General features: G+C 28.3%; 1 protein-coding gene across 2 annotated transcripts in view; it reads left to right on the forward strand.

Annotated features, from left to right (window-relative positions):
• Positions 1 to 463: 463 nt before the first annotated feature.
• LOC129959972 (multiple epidermal growth factor-like domains protein 6) overlaps positions 464 to 27544 on the forward strand; it is a 350782-nt gene continuing 323701 nt past the window's right edge. For both annotated transcript variants that reach the window (XM_056072919.1, XM_056072920.1), the window contains exon 1: positions 464 to 907. In XM_056072919.1, coding sequence (XP_055928894.1) covers positions 798 to 907 — 110 coding nt within the window. In that variant the 5' untranslated portion in view covers positions 464 to 797. The remainder of the gene's footprint in view (positions 908 to 27544) is intronic.

Genomic DNA, 27544 nt, shown 5'->3' on the forward strand with positions numbered 1-27544 from the left:
CCTACAAATTAGGACAAATGGTATTCACATTCAAACTTCTCTTTTGTTTATAATACCAGTTTACTTTTAGGTCCAAATAATTTCCAACTATGTCAAGAACAACAACAAAAAGTCATCTACCTTATAATAATTTTTATAAATAACTGAAAGTAAGAAAACTATTATTTTCCCGTCCTTCTAATTATTGCGAAAAGCAATTTGAATAATAAAAAAAGAACGAGTTATTTGAACTGTGTAGTCTCAAATAACAATCGAATAGCGATCATAATTCTAATCATTGGTTTCGTAATTGAGAAGGAAGGGAAAATCATACGTTTTATTATTTCCCGCCAAACTTGGCGTCAACGACTTCTCCCACGTGCTTCTCTGGAATTTCTTTCATCCTTTGGCGAAAGAAATTATAGTAACCATCCACGATGGAAGATGCCCAGCGTCAAACGTTGCTTGGCAACCGCAGAGTTGGTGACAGTTTGCCATCACCGAACGCATGATCACACGATTTATGGATGTGCATCGTTTTTCTTTCTAAGCTTTTCAGTACTTCCACAAACTGAGAAAAATGTAAATTACTGACACTTATCTACTTATAATTATTTCATATTAGAAAAACAAGTAAATATTTTTAAGAAAGAGAAAAACAAACTTGTGGCGCTGCATCAACTCCACGTGGTTTTGTTTTGCATCGTTTGGGAATAGACTTTTATGAGTATTATGGTGAAAGAAAACTAAGCTAGCATTATTTTGAAAAAAGCAATCTGTACAAAGTATGGTTTAAGAAAAACTGCCTTTTTGAAAACATGAGTTCGATCAATTTTAGAAGCTTTAAATCATGGATTTTCAAAGTTGTTTTATTTGTAGCAAGCAGTTGGCATTTGACAGAATGTTCTTCTTCTCTACAACCAAATATGTGAGTAAAAAAAACTTGATTTAATTTTTTTCAGAGAACTGGTTTATTTTAATTATTCAATATTTAATTGGATATTAATTTAATAAATTTGAAAGAAATATTTGATCTAACAGATGCTTTTTGCAGTTATATTTAAAATGTAATTTTTAAAGTTTTTAGATATCGATCATTATCAAATTTAATCAACTATTTGATTTAAATGATTAAAAAATTGGAAAAATTAATGATCTAAGCAAATCTATATGTGAGATCATTTTATTTAATATATTATTAAACTACCAAAATTTGTTTAATGCAGTTCGGTAATTCATTCTATGTTTAGTCCATTTTAGGAGGGAATTTTACTTTATTTGATCTTATCATTGTTAAGTTCGGGAGTTTAGTTATATATATAGCATATGATTAATGGTATGTAATTCAAGATTTCTGAGAATTTTAGACATTTTTACGAATTACTGAATATTAAGTCATTATAAGGGTGTGATATAATTTTATAGACAAATTTTACTGTTTTTGTTTTATAAAAAGACTTAAAAGAAATAATTCACTTTATGAAATAATTTTCAAATTCTATTATTTACTTGAAAATGTTTTCTTCTTAGTCATATATTCATAGAAAACAGCAATTTTATATTTTTGAAATGTAAAGTTATTGATTTATTAAAGCGATATCAACTCGGAAAGAGAAAAATGAGAATGTGGCTATAAGTTTGCATGTAATGTTATGCCGGTTTTTTTCTCTCTTTAATAATAAATTTTTCTTTTTAAAAATATCAAAATCTAAAAATCATAAATTTTAGCTAGTACCATTTATTATTATTTAATTTTAAAGCTTCGAAATTTCTAGCAAATTTCATTCCTCAATTTGCTCCCTTTTAATTTCAGAATTATAAGAAATCAAAGTAAAATATTGCAAGATATAAGTTATAAAACATTATAAAATAAGTGAAAGCAATATTTAATATTACGCTTCTTATTTTAATGGAATATCGTATTTCATTTTTATAATCTTAAGTTATGATATTTGTATGTGAATTCAAGTACATCATTTTGTAGAATGAAGTCGTCAAAAGGGCAAATAATATTTTCATATTTTTTCTTCTATTAGTATATTTTAAATTTTACAGGAAAATGCTAATGGCGAAGTCTTTGAATTTTATTGCTGATTTTATGCTTTTAAGTATTCAAAAAGACTACTCACATGCGAAATTTTGATTCTGTTTGAGTATTTTAGATATCATTTTACTCAAATCACTTTATATAAAAATTAAAATATTACTACCAAAACATGCAAACACGTCGAGCATCTGTTTCATCTTTTATTTATATTTGTTTGGACAAAGGTGTACATATAATTTCTAAAAAGTTTCTTAATTCCCCATTTTTATTTTGCTGATTTTTTTTACTTTTCTTTTGTATGATTACGAAGAAAAAATTAACACTCTCAAAAGTTTTCTTTATATTATTTTCCTAAATGTAAAAAATTCTGTCATAAAGATTTTTTTTAGAAAATAATTTTTTTTTTTGAAAAATTAAAAATTGTCGGTATTATGGAGTATGGTTTCTACACAGGCAACTAATTTTAATTTATTATTATCAAGTTAGGAATATATTTTGCTTTACAGTCTTATTCATAATCTTTTCTGACATGGAGTTTAAGTGGGCATTTTTAACAAAGATTTTCAAATATTAACCCTTTGCACTAGGAAAAGTAATTCGATGCATAATTATTCACCTAATACAAAGACTTGTTTATTTCTCCGCAAAAAATAAAAATATATATAATTGTTTTAAATTGAATTCTCCCGTTTAGTTAATTTGCATCTTCTTACTACTCTGCAGTTATTTATTTAATTTTGATTGTTAAAAATAAATAAACCGTCTTTAATGGTGAGTGAAAGTCGCCACCCGAGTACAGAGGGTTAAATTATCGCGCTAATATTGTGTAAATTCGTTGGGTGACCATTGAAACATTGTATTAAATTGTAAAAAAAAAAAAAAAAAAAAAAAAAAAAAAAAAAAGGTCTCCATTAAAAATTTTTGCTTTATACTCTGACTTCCTGTTGAAATTCATATTATTTTCATGATTACAAATGCTAATTTCACTGTTTTATAACTTAATTTTAATGCCTAATTAACTTCTTCTTTAAAAAAAAATCAGTTCAAAAATTATTGCAAATGTGTTTGTAGAATAAGAAAGGAAAGGGAAGAAAAAACTAATTTTTCAAATAAACTTCGAAGTTCGTTAAATGAAATAAAGTTTTTTCGCTCTTTATTAGCATTCATTGGTACATACTTTACTTCAATGAACCGCATACATGCTGTGATACAATGACACAAGAGAATAAAACAATCAAGAATACGATTAGAGATCCCACGGAATAGCTACACAAAAGAGTGAAAATCCCATAGCTTAACAGTAGCCCTGCGTAGTTTGGTGGGAAAAAAATCCCCATTCTTTTTATTACTTTCGAATACTTAATAAATATTTTTCTGATAATCAATTATGAGTGCGAGCGTTGGCAATTTTCAAAATGAAGATAGAAGTAAAAATAATTTTCGTTTACATTAAAATTAAAATGATTAAATTAAAAATAAAATCAGTTTGAAATATGATAAAAACGCAAAAGTTTACAAAAAAAAAATTAAAATTCGTCTTTATTTCTATAAAAGGGGAAACTTTCAAAAGTATTTTTTAATTAATAGTATTCAGAATCGAAATTGTATAAAATTTGATTTGAGTATTCATATTGCTAGCGTAGGTACGATAGCAATGCCCTTAATATTTAATTTTAATGCCCTTAATATTACGAAGTAATATCATTTTAGAAGCTGAGCCGCTTTTATTTTCTACTTGTAAGTTGTCCAGCAAGTAGGAAATACGGCTCATTTGCATAATTTAAGAATTAATAATTGAATGCATACAGATTTTTATCATTTTATGAGAACATCTAAAAAACTAGCCTTGTAATGATTCCGGATTTATAAGATAAATAGATAAAAATGACTTGTTCTTCTGAAGAAATTAATGAAGAATGATTCTTGTACAACATGCCTCCATATTTTAATTTGAATAAGACTGTTTATAATTATTTCCTCGCTTTTTTATGCTGTTGCTTTCTTACTTGGATGCTAACTTCAGTTATCGGAACATTAATTTTTTTTTACATTTAATTTTGAGAAAAACAAAATTGATAGAACAATATGAAAATAAAACTAGACATTTGAAGGTCAATGGAGAAAGCTATTGAAAGACGGGTTCTAAATCCATATTATTGCACCTGCTTCATTTTATCCTTACAAACAACTTTTTCTGACCATTAGATTTAATCGTTTGTGCAAATGCAAATCGCTGTAATTAACTTTGAATAAAAAAGAAGTTTTAATATTTATGGTTACTATTTATGAAATATCAATGGTCTTTTTGTTTATTTCTACAAATTGCCCTAAATCGGATATCTCCTTTGATAAATAAAATTAATTGATTAAAAGTGTTATTATTCTAAAAATTTCTTTTCGTTGGAGGAAATAAAATCGAACAATGAAGGGTAAGCAGAGAGAGAGAGAGAGTTTGAAAAAAAAAGCATGTATATTTACATAAATTTCAGTGCGAGCGAAAATAAAAGAAAATATTTTAATTAGAAAAAGAAATGTGCTGCCTATTAAATAAATCAGTGACTGGGGAAAATTTACATTCGACTGACATAAAATACTGACTGCATCCATATAAAGCATGAAGTATACATAAGAAATATAGACTTTTTTGACAGGATGAGTAAGCAAAACGCTGTTTATAAAAAAGGTTTTTCAAAAATATTTTTCGCTTGTTTGGCGTGCTTTACACCTTTTAATCATGTCATCGTGCAAGCAAGGTTACTAATTGTAAATGAAATGGACAATAAATGGCACATTTTGTACTTTTTAAACTTGCTTTCGTATTTTTATATTGTATGGTACTTTTTTTATACCAGTTGAATATATCTGTGAGATATGCTATGTATGAGATTTTAAAATACTAAAATTACTCACTCAATTTAAAATTTCACTCACTTTTATTTTTTAATCTTTACCGTTTTTACAAGAGATTTGATGCAAATGAATAGTTGAAATGTACTAAATACAATCAGTGTTTCTGTTTTTTTTCGAAAAAGTTAATATAAGCAATTGTATGGGCCAAATGCAGCTAGAGTTGAAATAAAAAATGAAAATATATACTCAGACCAGGCTTTTAAAATCAGAAACATGTAATTCTGGTTCTAAAATAATTTAGTTTATTAATTAGATTAGCATCTCATTTTGAAATATAAGAGGATTTATGCCATGGTCAAATGACGATGAGATTTCTGAGAGATATTCATTTGGCAATCGAGAAGAATGATGCTTAACTCACCGTTATCACGAGACGACTTGTGATTGTCAGATTTCTTTAAATTTGGCAGTCAGTATGTAAAATTGCTGTAATTAAAACATATGCTTTTTCTTCTGCATATTTAATAACATATAACAGTAAAAAAAAACTGAAAGCTTTTTTTAATTAACCATATGCAGCAATAAACAGATTTTTTAAAGGAATCTGCTTCGTATCTCAAAAAATACCATAAATAAGATGCCCTAATATGAAGCATCATTCTCAGCCTAGTGAGTAATTGAATTATTTTATTCAAATGATTCATTATGTTCTAGTTTTTTATAGAAGATGCCACATGTTAAATGCGAACATTCTGTCAGCGAAGTTTAAAAGCAACTAGCTATCGCTGCAACTATTCATGCTTCTGAAATTATAACAAGAAATGCCGTGATGGGCCTTAATAGCAACTTCCGTCTCCAACTAAGTCTTAATGCGTTAAGTCCCAAATTTAAGTAAAAAGCTGACTGCCCTCACGGTAGTAACAGAAACACTGAGTGACAGATAGAAGGATTGAGTGGCAGTAATAGGTGGGGCAGCTTAAGTGCATACTTCCAACTAAACGGTGTCAGTGTCATCTAATCTTTGGGAGCCTCATGTTTAGAATGATTATATATCCTCAATGCCGACTACATCTTTTCTTTTACAGACTGTTGGGTCCGAAGCCATAAGAAGCTTTAATCTTCTTGCATAATAATTTAAATATCTGTCATTTTCTTGTAAGATACGTCACATGTTGTTAATACGATTAAATTCAATTTCCAGCTATGACTAAATGTTTATGTCTCTCTCGATTATTTCTTGTGTTCATGTTTCTTTGCCTTTAAAATTTTAGCATTTCAATAGTATTTTGAATCAAGTGGTCAAAAGAAAATTCACAATTGATAAACTGTTACAGAGAGAATAATTTAAAATCTTATATTTAATGGGGGAATAGTTACATTTATATAGATCCTCATTAAATTCTGAGCAATAATCAATTTTTTTTGAAACACGATAAAAGTATATTACAAACGCGCGCCTTATTAAGCGATGCAGAATCCAGCACTTTTGAAGCATCGAAAGTAAAAATTGTTTTTCTTATTTTATACCTTATTCAATGATGTTGAATCAGACTCTTTCAAGCATAAAAACTATTAATTCATTTTGAAGCAGATGCATAACGCGGCTCTTAATTTCAATTAAAGGAATGACACACTCTTTTCAACTGCATATAAATAAGTACAATTCATTCATGACTTGATGACATTTATGCGCTCATAAATTATATTTTGTTCTTAATATGCGACTATTATATTCTTTTTATGTAGGTTGAATATGCGCTATTCAGTTAAGAAGAAGTGTTTATGTATTCATAAACTATATTCTGCTTTTAATATAAGTTTATAAATATATAAAAAAAGCTACGAATAATGAATAACTGATTTTTTAAAAATGCACAGAATAAACTTAGTGCAAACAATAATTAACTACAATCGTTAAATATATTCTTTATTTGATGAGCATTCTAAATCAGACCGTAAGCTTTTTTTATGTAGGGGCATAATAGGAGCAGGTGCGGTTTACAAATTTCTGCTCTACTTTAAGATATACTCTTAATCTTTTTACAAAAAAAGTCCTCTTATATTTAAGTTATTGCTATTTTTATGTAAAAAAAAAACCTTTTCCGAGAAAAACATATCCTTTGCAGTTCTGTGAGTTTAAAGAGATGAAAAAAAAAATGTACGATATAATAGAAAAAAAATCTAAGAACATTTTTAGCATTTCCTATAAAATGCATGCCATGACATTATTTGATCTCAAAGGATCCAAATGTTTCCCCTGTAGGGCAAATATACCGAGATTTTATTATTTGGAGACTGAAGAAAGAGAGAGAAAAAGAGAAAATGCATCAACACTATACGATGAAAGCCTTTCTTAGCACGGATTTACTTTTTTTACTTTTTGCAAATAATTTCTATTATAAGCCATTTTTACCTCAAATCATATAATAGCACTGAATATGAAGATAAAAAATCTAGGCTTTTAGATTGTGTGCTTTAAAATGTAGTACGAGACTATATTTGATGAAATTTTATGTTTTTTATTTTTTAAATATTTGGTTACATTTATTTTTTTAATTCAACTATTAAGATTATTTCATATCGCTTATCATTTATAGTAACCTAGAGAAAATGAGTCATTCTCCGGATTATAGTAGAAAATAAGAATTCGAAGAAGCTATTTTTCAAATTTTATTCGATGACTAATTGAAATAAATAAAGATTTCTCTTTAAACAAAAACACTAAGTTGTCATTTTTGGTGGAAATTGCCATTTGCATGGTGAAAAATTTGAATTGACTTTTAAATATGCTCTACTGTATAATTAAAAAAGCTCAGCTAGACTGAAGGATTATCCCAGTGCAGTTATGTCTATTTCAAAGTTAGTGAGTAATCAATTAACCTTGACTAGAAGATTGCCTTTCGACAGATCTAGATATTTATCACCACATCTGCAGTTTTAAAGTTTTAAGTAAAAATAAGTTTTTAGCTTATACATCTGAGTCATGTACTGTTCATAAAGCGTTCCCCCCTTTCCTGTAATTTCTATCTGATTTCCGCTATTCTGTATCACTCTTCAAAATCCTCAAATTTTATTCTTTCTTTCTTTTGCTATAAGGAGAAATTAACCACCAGATTTAATTTTATGCCAAACAAAGTTGATCTTATTTCTAAAGACTATTCCGTATCACTTCTTTCGTACCAATTTCTTTGTGAAAGCATTAAGAGATAGGAAAAAATGAAATAAGATAATTGTTGTGTATCAGAAATATGTTACGGTGATGCTAAAAACAATTAGATACGTGACTTGTATACGAAATAATTTTTCCTAATTTTATTCAGACAAAGAATTTCATCTTGCCTTTCAAAATCTACAATTAAATATTAGAAAAATTGGTACTTTTGACTTTAAAAGAAAATCTAATTATTTATTGTTATTGTGTTTTCGGATATCGATCGGAAGTTGAATAAGAAAATTTCACCATTCAATCCCTTGACTTGGGAGTTTATTTAACTTCCTAATTAGATAACGAATTTTAGTTAGGACATTTTTTGCTAATTTAATCCACATCCCCCGAAGGATACCTAAAATACAAAAGTATATTCAAGTATTTTTGAATTCTAAATTAATTGCTCTTGGATTGAATTGCCGTGGGATTCAATGGCCTAATGATATCATCCCGGTTTGAGAGCCTGGGCTTTCAAGCTTGGAAAGTCGCCCTATAAATATGCCAAATCCCCCTTCCGCTGGCCTGTAGCGAAAGCTTGGAGAGGTGTCGTCCTCGGTACAAAATTACGAGGTTCCATCCAAAATATTACTTCAAAACAAGATATTGATGTAACTAAAGTTGAATGAATTACTGAATTAAACATCGAAAATTCTTCATTTTGAGCACGGGTCAGACATGCCATTTTTTGCGAAGGGGTTAGAGTAAGAGTCTTTCGTTTATATAAATCAATTAACCGATGAGAATAAAGATGTTAAGTGAAAATATTAATTCGATGAACAAGATAAATGAATTTTCTACTATACCACATTTTTTAAGTTACTTGTAGAACTTCAAAATACATTTTGAAGACGTCTGAAGAAAATATTTATCATATTTCACTTCTAGAATAACTCATTCTTTTAAAAACTCATGATGCCACTAAAGCACTCATACTTATCCTTGATATCGACACACGTTTATGGACTATTTGAAGAATAGAAGAAGTTGGATGAAGCGTGATAATTTAATTTTTATTAGTGAAGTGACTATTATTTATTTAATTATGCAGATACGACTTAGTGCTTACATAAGTTGGGTCGAATAATCAAGAAAATAATTAAATGAGAAAGGACTGATTGGCGTGGTTGATGGAATTATCATTTCGAGGGATTTTTTCTTCGTGCAGATGATTATTCCGTCGAATTTTTGAGAACATTTATTTGAAGAAGCAGATGTGGTATTCTTTAACTATTTTTATTTTTCATATGTTCAAGAAAATAATCCAATTTTTAGCTCTTGTCAAAATTTCTTTGTCTATTTATGTCTTTGTCTATTTGTCTATTATTGTCGTGCGAGCAAACCCTAATGTAAGGCAGGAAGCTCGAAAGAGAGAGTAAGATCGTAAGAAAGTGTTTGAAGCTTATATAGTTTTAGAAAAGTATTTGCTGACTCAGTATTTTTGTACCATGGGAAAAAAATAGCCCGAACAACTGGGAGCTACAGTGAAGATGGAGATTTAGTGTCTAAAAAATTATTTTTAGAACATAGATTAATTAAAAATTATTACATATATGTAAAATTTAATATGAAGAATCAGATGTAGAGTTTTTTTTTTTGAAAATTTTAAGGGTGATTTTTATTTTTCTTAATTTTTAGAAAATAATCCAATTTTTTTCTATTATCAAGATTTTTTTAAAAAAAAACCATGACGAGTACGTACCTTATATGAAGGTATAAAGCAGATAAGAGAGACCAGGAGAAAGTATTCTGAGCTTATAGAGTTTTTGAAGGGAATTTTCCAACATTTTCGGTTCTGTGGGAAAAAATATATCCCGTTCAACTCAAAAGTTAAAACTGCAGTAAAGTCATTGTTCGAATGATTAAGAAATTATTTTGGAACTTTGATTGATAAGAAATTATTACATATATGTTTATGCTTTCCTGAAAATAATAAAAAAGCAAAGTGTGAGAATTTTTGCACTGTTTAGTTTCGGCCAATTAGAGCCATTCTTAAAGCCTTACCATAAATGCAGCCAGAAGAATTCACACCATAAATCCAGAATCCTTCTTCTGCATAGTTCGAATTAATTTTTGATAATTTTATAGAAAAATAAACTTTAATGCTGTTTAACGGCCCATTATGGCCCAAATTTTCAACCCTTGCCTCCTATCTTAAGTGGAAAGCATGACATTTTGGTGGGTAACTTGCCAAATTTGGTTTATGCGAACCTGTACATTGCTTGACTTCAGAGCATTCCTCATTCTACAGCATTTTATTATTTCGTAATTCCCATTCTTTATTGAATTATTGGATTTTCAGGAATTATTGGGAAATATTTGCACTGAATGTATAAAAATAATTTGTGTACCAATGTATTTTAGACTTGTAAAAAAATGTATTCTAATTTATAGCTATTGTATTTTATCTATAATTTACAACTAATGTATGACTATTATTCAAATAAGCAGAAATGATTCACAAATAGGAAGGAAATCTCCGTATGCCGAAAACCGAATGGCATTTTTTATTAGTTATTTGGATCTCAAAAGTGAGGTTCATTCTAACTTTATTATTTGTACGTTTCCCAGCCTCTTCGATAGGAGAGGGGGAACCGTTGTTCGGGATGTGGGGCGGGTCGACTTGAATATCTCTAAAATCATGGTGAAAGCAGAGAGCTTACCACACGCAGGGAGATCTAGATATTCTCTTTTTATATGAAATCGGAGCTGGCAGAAGCCTGCCGCTGTAGACAAGGAATAAATTGTTGCCGAGTGGGTGGTTCCTTTTCCCAGGTGTTTTCTCGACAGATGTGTCAATAAATTCTTAATATAAAATATAAGCACTTTGGATTTGTCAATTTTCGTTATACTTACCTTTGATGGGCGGGTCTTTTATCACCGTATATAAAATGTTATGATAATAAAGGAAGTTTTTCCATTGAAAGTTGCAGTAACATTTAAAATTATATGCCTTCGGTTTATAATGCAATGATTGTATGAATTTTAAGTGAAATAAATGTGGCGGTATAGCAGTATGTTTGCAATTTTTTTTAGAAAAGTAGATATTAACATAAGTGGTCTAATTTAGCCCAAATTCTGTTAAGAAATGTTTCATGATGTGAATAGCATTTTTTCCTGGTACCCTCGTCTTGTTTGACTTTAAAAACTGAAGTGAACGTAATAGTATTGTCTCCCCGCATAATTAGAGACAAAGGACATTTAGATCCTTCCTTCTGATCATTGCAAATAATAATAATAATAAAAACTTTTAATCATTTTTAGAGAATATCTTGGAATATACATGTCTGTTAAAAATACTTTTGCTAAAAGAATTCTGAGTTTGTGGAAAGCAATTCTGTGCCAGAATAATGTTCTAATATTATTTCTATTAATAAGTTTAATTTGAGATAGTTTGTTGATAATGACAGAAAAAAATAAGATAAAAATTATTCATATTTATATTAATTCTTTTCATAATTAATGTCATAATTAAGCTCTTAAAACGCTCATGAATCTTAACTCATTTACGACAACTTTTGCATATTTTTATATATGATTAGCCATTTGGGCCCGAATATATATATATATATATATATATATATATATATATATATATATATATATATATATATATATATATATATATATATATATCAGAAGAAAAAATGATCTTATTTCAGAAGTGTGTGGACTAATTTTTGTTACTTTATTACATAATAATGCCAAGATCTTGAAAACAGGATTGGTTTTAGTTGCTTGCTCCTTTAAAAGTCCTATCAGCATCACAACTTAGTAAATGCAATGCGTATCAACATATTTGAGCCTATTCATCGATTTAAATATACGATGCTAGTTTTTAAAGTGTTGTTATATATAGAATTTTTTTGAATGGGTAATTCAGTTGGCATTCTGAAGTTGATTCAGAATTTTTCTGATTTTTAAAATTTTTTACAATATTTGTTGATAATATATAAGAATGGATATAAATACAAATTCTTACTTGTTTACAATTCAACGAAGTGAAATTGTTCAAAAATGCAATTTTAAAATTACCATTAAAATGAATTTTCGAAAGATTTTAAAATTCAGAATGGCAAACGAAATGAAATCATCCAGCCCCGGATGCCAACATTATAATTCCAAGTATTTGAAACGATCATATAAATAATTTTGAACGGGCATATTTTTTCACCACCTTTTCTCAGGACAGAAATGCTAGCATTTTACATTTTTACGTTCAATTTTTTTCCTAGAATAAAGTAGCCCTTTGTATTCAAGTATGTTGATCTTCTTAAAACAAACGTTACCTCTGGCAAGGATTTCAATGGTCCTCATATATCAGTTTTACCTGGCTCAATAAGCTTCGTAACCATGCTGTCTACTGAAACAGCTTGGAAGCGATCCATCGGAAGAGTAAAACAATAACAAAAAAACAAGAAGTCCTCATCCAACACTCTTCGTTCTCTATGCACTTGCTTATTTTTATGTATATTGGATCGGAGTCAGAAAAGTGTTCTGATTCAAAAATTCCAACGCACTCGTAACCTTGGCATAAAGTGTGATTACGGATTACTCACTCGACATAAAGCGTCCGCAGCTAAACAAGTTTTGTCTATTTTAATTATAATGGAATGCTACAGTGGGCTATTTCTAGATGTTGGAGGACGTTGAAGTCTTTTTCTACTAACATTGAGAACTATCCTGGATATAAAGAAGCCACATTAACCACAAGCTTGACATTCAGTGAAATAGCATATATTTTTTTTTTGTTCGAAATATTTAATTCGTGTGGTGATTAATTTAGAAGTTGTTTATGTAATATTTTTAAACCATATGTAGTGGTAATTTATTAGGTATTTTGGGTAAATATATAATGACATAGTATTTATTTTATTAAACTAATAGTCGAATTTTGGCGCGTCATTTTTTGAAAAATATTTATATTCCGCAATAGTTCTTTGTTGTAATATTACAAGTGCTTTTAACTCTTTCAGGCACACGATTTGTAAGAAAAAAACTTTAATTGCACAGAATTTTTTTTTATTATAAAAACTTTTTATTATTTTCTTATTATAAAAAATGGGAAAAAGACATTCATTTCGATTACTTGAGATAAAACATTACTCAAAATAAGAAAAAATAATTTTTTAATAAGACCTTTTTTACAATGTGGATCATACATAAACCCACCGCTTCACTGCTTCAGAATTAGGGTAAATCATCAAATAAATGTTTTTTAATTATAAAACAATTTATTCATTCATAATAGAATAACATATACCTTTATGAACGACAAATATTCACTGCATACCCCAATGCATCTAGCTTAATCACAGCAGCACACACAACTTACTGGTGCATTTTGATTTGTATAATTTTTTTCACGTACTTACGCATTTACCGTTGGTGCATAGCATTGTCAATTGAATTGAAAAGCTTTAAATAAAATATTAAGTTGTATGACTATGAGCAACTTCAACTTTTTCGACGTGAGTTAAAATATATCCCACCATGCATAAAAAGCAAAGCAAAGTGGAACAGATTTAAACCCCCTTAACCCCAAAGAGTTAATACGAATCACGAAGTGTAAAATAACAAATTTTATGAATAAAGTTACATTTAAATCACTGTTTTTAAAAAATTGGTGAGTATCTCCGTCACATTTGAATAAATGTCAATTTTGGTTATATCTATCTCATTAAGTATGTATAGAATTCCTTCCTTTCTGAAGATATTAAAATAATCAATTGTTATTGTTAAAATAATGTCTATTTAATTGAATTTTCTCCTCAATCTAGCATTTAAAACAGATAAAATTTATAAATCAATTAGTGAAACTAAATGAAAATAAAAATAATGAACATTCTTATGCTAGAATGCCGATCTGATTTAAGTAGCAGATGGGGGAAAGCTAAAATCAATAAATGCCTTATCTGAAAACGGATTGAAATCTAAAAAAGAAGTATTCTCGTTTACTTGGAATTTAGACGCATCTTGGGTCTTATTCAGTTGTTATTAAAAGCGTAATCCAGTAAAGCATAAAATGATCATATGTAATAATAAAACGTTTACCATGCATAATAACTGTTAAAATTTGACTATTGATAATTATCATGGCGTAAGTTATTGATTGAAATTATGGTTCCAGCAGCTTTAGGAGTAACTTAAAAATAATTTTTTAAAAACATCATGTAGTGTCTATAGTCTCCAAAATTATCTTAATAATTCGATTATACTCATTTTATTTTAATCAGTCTTAATCACACTAATTCTCAAGCCAATTTCAGCAAAATAGTTTATAAATTCTTTTTTTATATATTAGTATAGTATATGCAAAATGTTTTCAGAAATTCCACCAGTTTTGTAAATAGCAGTGTGTTTGGCCAGTAAAGCTATATTTTGACTCATGTGCCATTAAAACTCGGCATTTACTCATTCGCTTTTCCTTTATCTTTTACAACAATTATTAACTTGTAAAGAAATCGAAATAAGTAAATGGTTTCAAAAATTAATTTTGAATATTTCTACATAAAATATGAGCTTTCGCGTTATTTTGTTAAAGTTTTTTTAAAAAAAATTAAAACCGTTCAGATTTTCTTGAAACTTCATTTCCAGTAAGTAACGCGAGAAGTCTACAAAAATCCTAACTGCTCATATTTCCTTTATATTCCATTACATCTGAGGGAAAAAAATTCAAGATACCCTCATCTGAACTGAAACTGGTGGAAAACGGAAATAGCATAATCCAATCCGCTTTATTCTTTTTTGGTTGACTGCAATCTGAATCGAGTTGGAGACTTAGTAGAAGAATAAAACGGTGGGGAAACAAGAGGAACCAACAAATAATCCACACGTCGTGGCAAATTAAGGAAGTCTAGGATATACCAGTGTTGTCAAGTCGCATCCTGATAGGGTCATGAATTATCCTGGCTGAACGCACTCCTAAACGTCGATTTTCATCATCGTTAGCAGACAGTTAGTTCTAACTGGAGTGGCGCCTAAAGCCCGTATTTAGGGGTGAGGGGAAAACGGGGTCATATCATTTTTCCGAATCATTGCATTTCCCTGATGAAATGTGTGTCTTATGAAGTACACACTGTCTTTCACCTTAAGTAAAGATAACATTCGGAGAGGTCAGTAAACTAGGACCCAGTCCTTGACAAGTGAAAAGAATTTATTGAATGAATTGGAATTGAATTATATGAAATATAAAAAAAAATTGATTTCTTAATCTTTGCTGTATATCTCATTACGTGCAGTAGGGTACAGAAAAAAGTAATTAGATACAGAACTTTCGAAATGCAGTCAAGCATTTTTGTTGTTACGCATTGAAAATCTTCATAGGTCAAATACCTTATAAATAAGTCGTAGATTTTTTAAAAAAATTTTTGAACTTCGTATTGTTTGATTTTAAAATAAATGTAAATAAAGTAAATTTGGCCGTGAAAATACGTCGCACGGTCTATTGCTATCAAAGAATACGCATTGTTCCTAGAAAGTTATAAAAGAAGTGAGGTGAGAAAAACTACACTCTTAAAGTAGGGTTGAACTCGTCTAAGGGTGTAAATAGTTTTCCCTAATGAGAGATTCCAGTACATTTTTAACAAGAATAAATAAATTTTTTCTGTGAAAGTCGTTATCTGTGCAACAGAGGTCAAATAGGTGACTCATTTTTCTTCTAAAAAAATTCAGTTCTCTGACTTATTTTATGTATTCATTCCGAATTTTAAAAAGATTTCTTTTGAAATTGGTTTGTTTGTTTGTGGTTTAATGGCGCAAGAACTATATTTGGCCACACTGCGCCTAGCAAACGGTAAAATCAGAGCAGATTATAAAATATAAAATCTATGATATTAACATTAAACTGGTTAAAATATAGTACTGTAAAAATTAAATTTGTGATAGTATAATATGAATATGGATGTTAACGTATAATAATGAAAATTTAAAGAGAAGGAATAAGACCATGCAAAACACAAACAAACGGTAAAAAGTGCTAAATGCAAGTATAAAAACGAATGGCACGTAAAAAGTTAAAAATGTTTGGGTGGAATTTTTCTCCCACCAAATCCTCTAAAGTTGTTTAAGATGTTGAAAAATGGTAAACACGTTCAGGATTAAAAACAGGGCATTTAATTAAAATATGTTTGATACTAAAATCAACATGGCGTGTAGATTTTCAAATTGGAGTTATGATATGTAACCTTTCAGCTCGTGGAAAAACTTTAAACTTGTCGCATAACCATATTAAACAATAACGTTCCGTTATCTGAAAGTGCTGTATATTTTATCAGAAAAAAAAATCATATCTTACAAATAATATTTTTAACTGGATAAAGTCCTAGAAGTTATATTTATGTTTTAATGCTTCAATTCGAAATTATTTTTATTTTTTCTGAATCAAATCAATAGTTTTATAAATATATTTTTAAAATACGAATAATATTAATTATTTTATATTAATAGAATAATATTAACTGTTTTAGTAAAACTTTTTCTGGTAATTTAACTGTTTATTACTAATATAATTATATAGTGACAATAAAATTATTTGTATTTACTAAAAATATAAGAATTATTCTTTAGTATTTGGCTTATGTTAAGTTTAAAGAAATCATATATTTTATTAAAAAAATAAAACTATTTACAAAATTTTTTTAAATATGATGATTTTTTGGTCAATATAGCTAAAATTAAAATTGAATTGAAATGTTCAATTCTTAGGGCAACTTTAATATCACTTGAGAATGGAATTGTAATTAAGTTTATGCTAACTACATCATAAACAAATCGTATTGATTGATTTAAAAATGTTCCATTTATATTCCTTGGTAAAAATATTATTTATGATATCGTAATATGATGGCATAGAAAAGTTAAAAAAAAAAAAAAAAAAAAAAAACATGCTAAGATTTCTAAACATTTTAAAATTAAGTTTTGGATGAATAAAATATGAATAATATTAATTTTATTTTTTATAATTATAAACATTTTGCGATGTTAGAAATATTTGTATTCATACTTTACACTGGCGTAGAAGTTTTTACATTCGTACTTTTTTTATACAAGAAAAAAATCTGTTAAAAGGGAAAATATTTAAGAGGATATGACAATTATGCATGAAAAATATGATTCAGTTGATTCAAATATATTGAAGTTCAAAGAATGTTATGTGCCCATATTGATTTAATAAATTAAATTTGCTTTATATGAATGTAATGAGCATCTGGAAAAATCAGAGAACGACATTTCTAAAACCTTAGCAAACCACATTCTTCAAAAGAACAGATGCTCAATAGATGCAGGTCACTAGTCCCACACGATTCGAAATTTCGAAACGAGGATTAAAACGCCATCGTTAAGAATATACGAAAAACATCTGCATCGTGTACAAAAATTTAATCAAAAACTTAACAAAAAATATATTTATGCTTGCTAATGTTGTGAGAATTATTATTAAATCAAATTTTTTTTATTAAAACAAAAGATTGCTACAATTTCCCAAAAGCATCAAAGCTGAAATCTTGAAAGAAAATAATAATGAAATACTCTTAACTCATAATTTCCCCCTTTTTTTTTTCATAGCAAGTCTAGATTCGTGACAGCGCACACTATATAATGTGACATGAAACGCTTTATTTGGGTGGGGCCTTTTCATGGTTCAGCCCTTGTAATTTACGAACTCGTGAAGTTTAACCACACGTAGCTTTCAATCAACTATCCCGAGTACTAATTGACTTCTGTGTGGGCAACACGAGAACACACCAGATAACATCTCACCAATTAAATCACTTTACTGCAATTTTGAACTTCGTCTATGTTCTTAATCATGTTTAACATCTGAAATTTTTTTCGACATGTCATGATTGGCTACAACTTCCACTGCCTTTGACAGAAGCCGCTTTACAGTCCGTTTTGAGATTGATTTCATAACACTAAGATTCTATATTTTGCCAAATCGTGGTGCTGAATGTACATGTAAAGTTTTGCTCCAAAAAATCACGTATTAAACACAAATTTATCAGTTTGATTTCTTGAAAAATATTTCAAGCAATTACATAAAACTGGCTAATACGAATCTTTATGAATTCTTATTTACAGGGGCAAGAATATTATGTATTTTTGGAGAATTTAATTAGGTATTTTTTGATAAATGCTAAAAAAATCCTTTACTTTAAGTAATACGACTCATGATACCGAACAAAAATTCAAAATAGGTTCGTGTAGAATAATTTGTGAGTTGAGATTTTAAATTCATACTTTTATTAAATACTTCAATACGAAAAAATTAAAAAGTTAAAAAAAAACTTTGCTTCAAATTTTTAAAATTTTTTTTCAAATATAGTGTTTATAATTTCTGTCTTATTTATCGTTTCCTAGAATTTATTTTGTTGAATATATTGTTAGATTTACTTCCTGAAAAATGAATTTGTTTATGATAAAAGTTTGAAAACATTAAATGAATTTTTGGTTCATCCTTTTCAGTTTTACCGTATACCTGCAAGATAAAAAAGCAAACAAAAGTGTTTTACGAAGTTAAGAATCAATGTTTTATTCTGCTTAAAAATTAAATGTTGGTTGAGGAAACAATTTTGTTTTAAGTAACATTTAAATAGAAATAATTTCTTTGTTGATCTGAAGCAAATGTTTGTGCGAATGTAAAAATTATTATTTTTTTGTCATAAAATCTTTTACATCCGATTTATAATTGCATCACAATGATTCTTTCTTGACATGGTCACAATTTCCAAAATCAAGATAAGTTACTGCCTCATTTGGCAGGAATTTACTGTCCTATGCTACAGAAATATTTAGATCACATGTATATGAATATAAATAAAGACAATTCTTGATAATCATTTCTAATAAATGGTTTTCACTGACTATCCAGTACAATGACCTGTCCATACGTGTGTGAAGCTAACGATAATTATCCATCTTGGGGAAGCCACCCATTGCTTAGGGCACCAGTCCGATGAATACGGTGCAGGAAAGAATTATACTCTTGGAATGAGAGTGAAGAACACTTAGTTCACTTAGAGCGAGCGCATTACTTAGAATAAAGACGAAAGAGATATGGGATTGAAGGTAATCAGAAAGAATCTTGCACCTGGTGAATAACGCACATTACGCTTGCAAATGAGCATTGCTGCTGATGAATCGCATATCCAACTGCAATTGCTTATTAAGTTTCCTTTTGCGGCATTCCCTCGAGTTCGGTGATAGATGAAAATAACATCCCTACGTTTTCTTTGCATAGCCACTCCAGTAGGCAGGCAGGCGATAGATTCACAGAAGAAATAGATTATGTGATGAAATTTTGGGCGTGAAGAGGCGTTATTCCAGCAATTTATTTTACTGAACTTACGTATGTTTATTTCTGATGCTCGCGGGTATCTGATATGATTTTTTATATCTGCGTATTTCTTGGCAGGTTTCTGATATGATAGCTTCTTGAGACATTGCGGTATTCATAAAAAAATGGGAGAAAAAACTATTTTATACTCTAGTTGTGTCCATCGCCACTCAGTTTCAATTTGCTTTTAATATTAAATTGGGTTTATTTTGTCGCATATATATTTAGGATGCTTAATAGGCATCTAATGTAACTAATGTTCATGTACTTGCTTCTTTACGACGTTCTTTCGTTACATCAATGTAATTACTGATGTGAATGGGAAAATTTCGGTGTCACAATATGTCAATCCTCTTATATCGGGAAATACACTGAAATACAATTTTGCGAGCAACGCTTTTATGAATTGATTAAAAATAATTTCACTGCACTTTTACGAAATTAAAGCATATTAAATTTATAAAATTGCTTGTAAATTGTTGTAAAAGTCTTGGGATCTTTTCGTTACTATTTCATAATAATTCGGTCTGACGTCGGAGAGTCGACATCTTCTTCTGTCAGATTCTTATTTATCACTTACGAGCTGTGATTTGTTTTAATACTGAAATTTGAATGATTCTGTTTTATAATTCTATTTGAATGATTTTGAGATTTCATTCATCATGAAGTTAGTTTTCATTTGTATATTTAATATTTTTAAGTATATATATATATATACGTGAATACAATTTCTTTTTTCCGAATTTTTCTCATAAATTATACATCGTAGAGATATTTTTATGACAACTTCAATGTACTCTAAGTAAGGATTCTTTGAATACATTGATTCTGTATAGTTTGTTGGATGCTATCAAGCATTTTTCAGGTTTGAGATTCGCAGAAATCTCTTTTGCTTGAAATATTATAAACGAGAAATGATTAAAGACGCTCAGCTAATATTAAGCCTTTGTTTTATTAAAATGTGTTTCTACGAGGGAAATTGAATACTAAACGTGTTCATTGGAAATCAATAAATTTTAAATATAAACGTTAAGATAATCGACATAATTGTTCTGATAAGCATCAGAATCAAAATTATTTACTTTCTTTATTGCATTCATTTATTCCACATTAAATTGACAACAGATATTTGTGTATTTCGTAAGTAAATTGGTAAGTTTTGTAATACAGTGAATTTGTCCGAAATCTTTATATATTTACTCGTGACAATTAATATTTTAGAAATTATCAGAGAAAAAAATACTTGATTAACTTCTTATGGAAAAGAGATTAAAAAAAATCGTTACTTAAATGTCGTTTTTTTTTCAATTTTATGAATAATATCAATTAGAATATTTATTTTACATAAACGAAAAAATTACATAATATATGTCCTAAATTTACTTTACAATTTCCTTTTTAATATGGCCTTAAATGACTTAAAATTTTAACAAATTTCATTTTAAGTATTCTCTTTTCATTTAATGTTAGTTGAGTTAGTTTAGGAGTGAAGAATGTTAGGTTCCTGAAACAAATTAAATATTCACATTATTCTTTGAAATGATTACCATTTCATGAAAAGTAGTGGTGGGTGTAGGCATTTTACAGCTTTAGGCACATTATGAAGCTTCTTTTTTAATGAGTTAGTCAATTTAGTTTCATAACATAGCTCATTTTTAACATATTAATGATTTATTTTAGGTTTATTTTTACGTCAGACCGCTCAGCATCTATTAGTACGCAATGGTGCTGAAGTAGAAATTCAATTTTCTTGATTTTCTAATAATAAATTTTTTTTAACGTAATGAAATATTTAAGAGCCTTACCAATTATTTTTGATAAAATTTTAGTATTTTTCTAATATCTTATCATTCATAGAATTTGCATTTTTTAGAAACTTATTAATTTAGCTGTTAAAAAAAAAATGAAGTTTTTCTATTGACTTACTTGCGGTCCCCTCTCAGAGAATAGAGACCTTAGGTAACTGCGTAAATGAAAATCCGCCATTGCTTAGAAGTATCGAAATGCATTCTCTTTTTATTCATGCAGCACATAAAAAATAGTGTACTTTTTTTGTATAACACATATATATATAGCGGATATTTTATTCAGAAAACATATAGTTGTGTTTTTTTATGATGAACCATTGATATTTTTCTTCTAAAAGTCATTTTGTTTTAAAAGATCATGGAAAAATTATAAGATTATATGTAAATATAAAACGTACATACAGACACAAGCGTTTGCTCTTTTATCAAACATATTTCATTCTAAATGAATTATGAATTTTCTTGAATATGGATTTTTCCATGAATTTTCTTTTTCTGTTTCTAAGTTTGTGAAAAAAATCCATAAGCACTACAAATTATAGCAGGTGATCTCTTGTCCGTCCTTTTTGTAGACCTCAACCATTCTTCAATGCCTTCCGTTTTGGAAGCTTTTAGATTTCAGTCACACTTCTTTTCTAAAAAAAATGATAGGTCTTCGAATGTGTACTGACCTGTGAGTCATTTTTTACTTTTACATCCCAACACCATTCACACAGTGGTTCTTTGTATTCGGCTCCTCAGACATCTCTATTTTCCACCCTTTGGTGACGCATTTGAAAGGGTTAAGCGTTTCCAATCCCATATATAACCCAGTTTACAGCTTGGATGATCTATCTCGGTTGTTTCGTTCTAGCGTAATAAATTTTATGTTCCTGACAGGACTGTAAACTAGGCGTATCCTGCTATCCTGTTTCTGTATTTATTGCACCATGCTGATCCGGTTGTGCTTATCAGGCTTGCTTACTACGAATAGAATTTTTTTTTTTTTTTTTTAAATCTTGTAAATCAAATTCGACATGAAAGTTACTGAAGGTAATTCTTGAAAATTTCTCTTGTCATTGAACACCTCTTTTATCAAATCTGCTTCAAATTTGCTTCTGCTTTACAAGTCTCCCTGTTATTAAGAATCTACATAAATATTCTTGCTAAAATTTCATTCAATTATATAAGGTGTGACTGAATTTAGTAGTTTTCATTTGATCGAACATATAAGCAGTATCGAAGTTTCGATTTTGCAATGAATTCAATTTTACAGGTTTATATTTTTAATTTATTCAAACTGAAACCACATTTTTTTTTACCCTTTCATAGATTTGACTAAATTTTAAACAGGTTTCATTGATATTTGAACTTCATTTATCAAATAAAAATTCACAAATAAATTAAAAAAACGAAATATGTTTTTTCTGTGGAATCTTGTTCCTTTCTTCAAAATCATTAAATTTAAAATACCAAATCATTATTTGGTCATTCATTTGAAATTTATTTTATTAGCTTATTGTAGAATATGAGTATGCAAATTCTCAGCATCAGCGGTTGTTCCATTAAACAAACATTCTGTTATTGCTAACTAGAACTCTTTTTCTCACATGCCTTCTCTTTGCTGTTCCTTTCTTGTTGCAGCTGTCAAATTGCTTAGCATAGTTGAAGGAAGTTGGTTAGCTGGTCTTTTTGTTTCATTAATCTTCAGCTGTTTTTTTGCCACATTGCAGATTTGGAAGCTTTGTTGCCATTGATAAACAATACAGCGGAAGCACGAAACTAAGGACAAATTCGTATGAACCGCAAATAACCTTGATTTATTTTTATTTCCGGTTTTAGTTTCAATTTAATAGATATAATTTAAATGAATATATATTAATATCGAGGAATGTTACACAAATTATTGACTCTTCTTGGCTACTTTAGTATACTATTCATCCGGCTATTTCAAGGTTTCTTTAGAAATGGTTTATATGACAAATAATAGACTAAGCAGTGATGTTATGTAATGCTATGGTGCTAAATTTTTAAATAAGCCAGTCTCAAATAATTATACTGCAACTGGCGATGAACTGTGATCAATAGCATGTCACTTTACAGAAAAATTATAATGTGCATTGTGCTTCAAATGAATTGGAACTATTCATCAAATTAATGCATTTATCTCCCAATAGACGGGATGTCGTAAGACATAGAAGGCAAATCAATTTAAATTTTAGAATGTGGGTGTGTCATTGATGAACAGCTGTGAATGTTCATCCGTCATAATCTTTACTCCCAATTGATGAATTGAGACGGATTTGTCTGTCGATCATGAGAAAAAGTCCTGGTAGGAAAGCCAATGTTGTTTTAAGTCTTGTAGAAACATTTGTCTGCATTTCTATTTCAATTATGATAATTTGGTTTCTTTTTGTCTCTCATAGAGATGAATTTTTCCTTTTATCTCTTATATGAAATGAATTATGTCCGTGTTCTGTGACAGCTAACGAAAGAAGAATTTGCAACTATAATAAATCTCAAACCGTTTCAAATGCATGCAACAAAAGTAAAAGTTGAAGTAATATAAAGCATTTCCTTTTAATTGTAAAACAGACAGTGGTATTCGTCTGAATGTACAAAAGACAATAAAATAAAAGAGTCCAAGAATGAAATATTTTTTTAATTTAAAAATTTGTATTGAAAGAATATATTTAGTTAAAAATTAAGGGCCTGCTTCATCTTCAAAAAACTCAAGAGTAAAAGACTCGTTTATTTAAATAATGAAAGCATATGCCATGATGCTTAAATATCGAAAACGTATTATTTGATTGAAAAGATAGACATCGATGTGTTTTTGGTCGAAAATAATTTGAAAGGATATTCACAGTAAATGACTCATTTAGTTTTAATGAAAAATTTCTCATACAAATTCCTAAAATTATTTTGAAGGTACTTAATTTTTGAATTTGGGATTTAGTAAAGTGAAAAGATTTCTGGATTTCAGTTCGATACATTTTAGATTCAGAATGCGCACTCTGACTTGCTAGCTAGGATTCAAGTAGGAATATTCGTTGCAGTATAGAAAAATATAACTGAAAAAAATCTCCAAAACATGGAAAAAGTAATAATAATTATTAATTAATCTTCTTACATTATTCAGATATCCTTTATGGATTGATCGTTTTTTTCTCTTGATTATTTTTACATTGAGAATGTTATGTTTATTTTACTATCTATTATTACTTTTATTTATATTATTTTATTCTTATTATTTACTTATTTTATTTTACGCATTTTATTATTATTATTATTATTATTATTAATGCAAGTTTATTTTACATAATGAAAATTGCAAAAAAATTAAGCTGGAAAAACTGTAATAATAAGTTGATTGTTATTTTACTGCTTTTTATATATTTTGATTTATTTACTATTCAGGGTATTTATATTTTATGTAAACTAAAAATTGGATATGTAAGTTCTTTAGAAGCCTTTTTAAAAAAATTAAGTGTCGTTTATCCCTTAATTTTTTTTTGTAAACTATTCTTTTATAATAAAATTCCGGACAATCCGGGATATACTATTCGAAATCGGGATAAATCTGAGACGTTTGTGAAGATTGGACAAACAACAAAAAATAGAGACAGTTCTAGCTACGATTTAGTCATTTGTCATAAAAATGAACACATAGATATCAAACTTTGAAAGAGTATAATTTCTAAGAAAAACTTGTAAAAAATTATAATACTGATGAGTGATTCCAGAAATATGAAAATCAACTAAGATATGAAAGTCCCTTTAATTTGAAATATATATGTTATTAATATTTAGACCCAGTAAAATATTTTTAGTTCCGCAATGATATGCGAAGTCATTGGGTTGATGATATTCAGTTTCAAACGAGTTATTTATGAAATTAAAAGCATAATTATATATCTGTAATATTTAATTTATAACACTTTTCACTCGGGTTGTTATAATAAAAGCAAAATCAACTTTTAATCACGAGATAATATTTGTTTAATATCTGTCACTTTTTTATGTACTTAAAACGTTTAGTATTCATAGCAGATTCTAAGCATTTGTGACTTGGCAGCTTACGTGCAAGGAAAATTTCTTAACTAACCTCATTATTTACCGGCTTTGCCTCTGGTGCACTTTCACAGATATAAAAAATATGTATAAAAATTGCTCTCCCGTCGCCAGTTGAATGTGCATTGAATATCGAAAATATTTTGATTCGTGTAAGGATGCGCATATAAAAATAAGGATTTATGGAAAAAAAGGATATGTTACGTTATAACGAGAAATTGGTTTAAAATATGGCCATTTACTTATAGTTAAGTCAGGATATTTTCTTCTCGGTATATACCGGAAAAAAAGGAAGAATAATGTTTTGTATACTTTTTAAAAAAATACCTATGCTGTAATTTTATTATTTATTTTATGTTGTAAAATGATCAATATTTAATAAAAAGAAAAGCATATTGTTGGAATACAAAAACATCGCTGGATATAAATCACATGATCATTCCTTTTTTGTAGTAATTTCGAAATTCTTTAAAAAAAAATAAAATGGGAATAATTATTCTCATGTTGAACTAAATGAAATACGAACTTGTTAGAAACAGCCATCAGCTTAATAAATTTTGCTTTACAAAACATCCAACGATACGTTTTTGTATTTCAGACAACTTTGGAATTTTTGAAAATTTTAAGCAAATAGTTATATTAATGATCTTAATAAAATAATAAAAATAATAATATATAAATATCGGGAGAAGAGAAGAAATTGAACATTCTGTGTATTTAAATTATTATTTCATTTTTATCACATTCTTAGCGCAATAGAGTTTAATAATGGGTTTTGAGGCAAAAAACTCTTAACATAAAAATCCTGGAAAATCATTTTTTATTAACATATTTAAGATCATTCATACAGATGAAGGGGAAATATTAATTATAGTTTCAAGTAAAATTCGGATGTTTTTTCGTGCAATTTAAAAGCAACAAGAAAACAAATAATCAAATGTCCAAAATATATATGAAAATATCTGGATGTAGCAGATTTCGTCTTCGAAAATAAAAGTTTTTTGTTAATTTTTTTTGTAGATTTTTAAAACCGATAAACGTTGATAAAAAGCTATATGATTTACAGCGATTATTTTCATTTTCGAATAAACGTTCATGAAAATTAAAGACAGACTTATATGGGCTGCATTTATGAAACCCTGTATGGAAATTAGCTTTTCTTTTGACCTGAACCTGAACCCAAAAAATTTCCCACTTAAGGCATTCAATTCTCGTGACATCACGGTCACATCACTTGATGCAGCTGTGGATATCATCTGATAATTATAAGTGTCTTATACTGTGGTATAGCGTCATACGCAGGTAACAAATGAAAGATGCGGGGTGGATTCCAAAATTAAACTGACGTGTGTCACTTGAGCATTAGTTGATTTTACTTTACTTTCCAGACAGCTGGAAGATGGCTATTTCTTTTTACTTTTATACCTTTCTGAAAATAATATAAGTTTTAGAAATAAAAATGAGTTTTGGATATATATTGCATGATTTTTATTATTTGAGGAAAATTATGTATTTATTGCTCTGCGACGTTGAATTGGTTTTAAGTTATTTTAAATAATTTTTTGAAATTAAAATAATTATGCATAGTTTGGATTTTGAGTATCAGAATCTATTTGGTTGTCCCAAGTCCCAATATAGCTAAATTGGTCCGCACCAACTCTTGTTCCAAGGTCTTAAAACAATATTATAATTAGTTTAATGATATATACATATATTAATTGTTGTTTAATTTTTCTTTTACCTTTCTCATTAAAAATAATTACTAGATTCTTGAAAGTAACGTAGAAATATATGAAAATATTATGTTCACTACATTTCACGTTTAAGAGTGGTAATTCATAACACTTGCCATTGATTAATAAAAAAACAAAAACAAAACAACAACAACAACAACAACAACAAAAAATGTTAGAACGAGGATATGTACCCAGCTGTTGAATGGAATTTTTTATCCGAAGGTATTTTCTCATTAACCCAAGTAATTCGTTTATATGAACTTAACAGCCTCATGTTTTACCCTTTTGAAACATTATTATTGTTAATAAAATACATTAAAAATAAATTTATGGCATTAATTGCCAGTACCATTTTATAACTTTAAATGTCATCTGATTTAAAACCATACAGCAAGAAAATTATGAAAATTAACAGTTTTCATAGCTTCAAAAACTTCCTTACATCCTATGCGATAATCATAGCATAAATACGTTTCACTGTCTATAAAAAAGTTTCGGTAAGAATTTATTTTGTTGTAATGTAATTAT

The sequence above is a fragment of the Argiope bruennichi genome, chromosome X2, assembly GCF_947563725.1.
Source record: "Argiope bruennichi chromosome X2, qqArgBrue1.1, whole genome shotgun sequence".
NCBI classification, from domain to species: Eukaryota; Metazoa; Arthropoda; class Arachnida; order Araneae; family Araneidae; genus Argiope; species Argiope bruennichi.